The sequence below is a fragment of the Postia placenta genome, assembly GCF_002117355.1.
Source record: "Postia placenta MAD-698-R-SB12 unplaced genomic scaffold POSPLAscaffold_488, whole genome shotgun sequence".
NCBI lineage: Eukaryota > Fungi > Basidiomycota > Agaricomycetes > Polyporales > Adustoporiaceae > Rhodonia > Rhodonia placenta.
The window spans coordinates 1-2,020 of record NW_020170319.1 but is presented as its reverse complement, the minus strand read 5'-3'; the positions used below and the strand labels follow the sequence as shown (position 1 = coordinate 2,020).

General features: G+C 43.3%; 1 protein-coding gene across 1 annotated transcript; it reads left to right on the top strand.

Annotated features, from left to right (window-relative positions):
• Positions 1–640: 640 nt before the first annotated feature.
• On the top strand, positions 641–2,018 carry POSPLADRAFT_1112303 (hypothetical protein; the record flags this gene model as incomplete). The annotated part of the gene is made up of 3 exons (XM_024483397.1): positions 641–855; positions 916–1,395; positions 1,451–2,018. Coding segments are annotated over 3 exons (1,263 nt in total), but the record flags the coding sequence as incomplete, so codon positions are not given.
• Positions 2,019–2,020: the final 2 nt, after the last annotated feature.

Below are 2,020 nucleotides of genomic sequence, written 5' to 3'. Positions count from 1 at the left end.
TTGTTTTCTATATTCTTGCTGATTGTATTAATCATATCATATAGCACAATCCTTGAAGCATGCTCTAGATCCTGAAACCTCATACCTCCTTCATAATGAGTTTTTAAACTCGGTTGACTGTGCCTATCACCTTTATTATAAGGTCATTCTATGTCTTGGTTGCAAAACTGCTTGGTCCCCAGAAGCACTACAAGGTCACCTCATAACTCATCGTCTAATTCTTCCTGCCAATTTTCCAACACTGCTCTCGACCTTTCTCCTCACTCACCCAGTTACCCCACCAACTTCTGTCCCATTACCTAAATTTGGCGAACCTCCTGTTGAAGGTTTGGCCATTTTTGATGGCTTTGAGTGTTTTGATTGCTGCTATGCGGCCATTCAGCAAAAGTCAATGCGCAACCATTACAAAGTGGACCATCCTACTGAAGCACGAACTCATGGAGAAAAGAAGTGGACCAAAGTCAAAGTTCAAACCTTTTTCAATCCTGTACCTCGACGATACTTTACAGTCAATCCTTCGCTCCTCAATGTGGCTTCTGACACTGCTTATTCGGTTTTTATCCGTGACATTCTACCAACCATTGAACCTGTCTTTCAACCTGTGCCACAAAATCCTCACCATCTCACACCACTTGTTCAAATGACTGGTTGGGCTGACTATCTTGACGAGTTGGACTTGTTAAAGTCTTGTCGTGCCATCCGCGATCTGGTATCATTCACTCAACTTCCTACTGCCAAAGAACCTGTGCTTCAGGAACTTGAAGATTGGGTGTGGCACTACATCACATGGATTCATGACAGCTATGTTACCAAGGCCCCATATTTGGTTCGACGTATGATTCTTCATTGTCCAATGTAAGTGTAATATTGTATGTTTTCACTTCAAGTATCTAACACCCTGTTATGTTGATATAGTGATGAATCCAATGGGGAAGCATTCCGACCTCTCCCCAAGCATCAATGTGATCGTGGTGGTACTCTCTACCGCTATAGTCAAATGATGACTCGCTTTCTGGCAACAATCATGCGTTCCATTGATGATCGCCATCCTTGCAAATACCAATTCCCTCTGCTGGAAACACAAGTCGACTTGATCACAGCACTTCATAATAGTCTTAGGGATAACAAGACCAGCTTGTCAGCATTTCACACTGTATGGTATTTCCTCATTGGCGAGCCCTTTGCTTTCACCGAGGTGGACAAGTGGAAATGTCCTGTACTTTGCTGGCTTGCCTTGGCAAGTGTTCGTGAAGATGGTCGCTTTATAGATGCCAATGAATACACACCTCTTCTGGCCGAATGGGAATACCTAATGCGAATCACCCATCTAACACAAGCCTATCGCAACTTTGAAGCTGAATGTCAAACAACTGATATTCGTTCCAACTTTATCACGTATGTATGTATCAGTTTCAATCTAATGATTATACTGATTCTTGAAACTCCTTAGTATATGCTCAGTCCAATTCTCCCAGTTCCTCAAGGAAGGTGTCAACTCTCCCTATAATTCAGTTCGCGAACATCAGCATTTTGCATCTTCCATTGCCAAAAACACAGCAGCAGCTCCTCATATCACATGGTCATCCGATATGACTGAACTGGCATGTGATGGTAATAACCTTCAGCTCTCACGCCTTCGCTTTGGCCTCAATGCCATTGCCCTTGACATTGAAACTCGCATCACCAAACTCATGAATGGCCATATCATTCCAATCAATGTTCCAGACAGTCTAACTGAGAACATGACCAATCGTGATCTAGGCTATGGATGGATGGAGTTGCCCAACTTGCTTGCCAAATCTTTTCCTTTGCTAGAAATCCTTCAAGATCATCCTCACTTCAAGATATGCGAGGTGGAACATAATGGCAAGCTACATTGGATCCATCGTGGAATCATGGCTGTTTTAGCCGAATTCACTGTTATCAATGAAGAGCTGGCCATCTTGTGTCATATGCTTCCAGCACCTCCTCCTCGGGGTACTGAATTGGTCGAAACTCGTATTCGTAATGGCCAAATTCC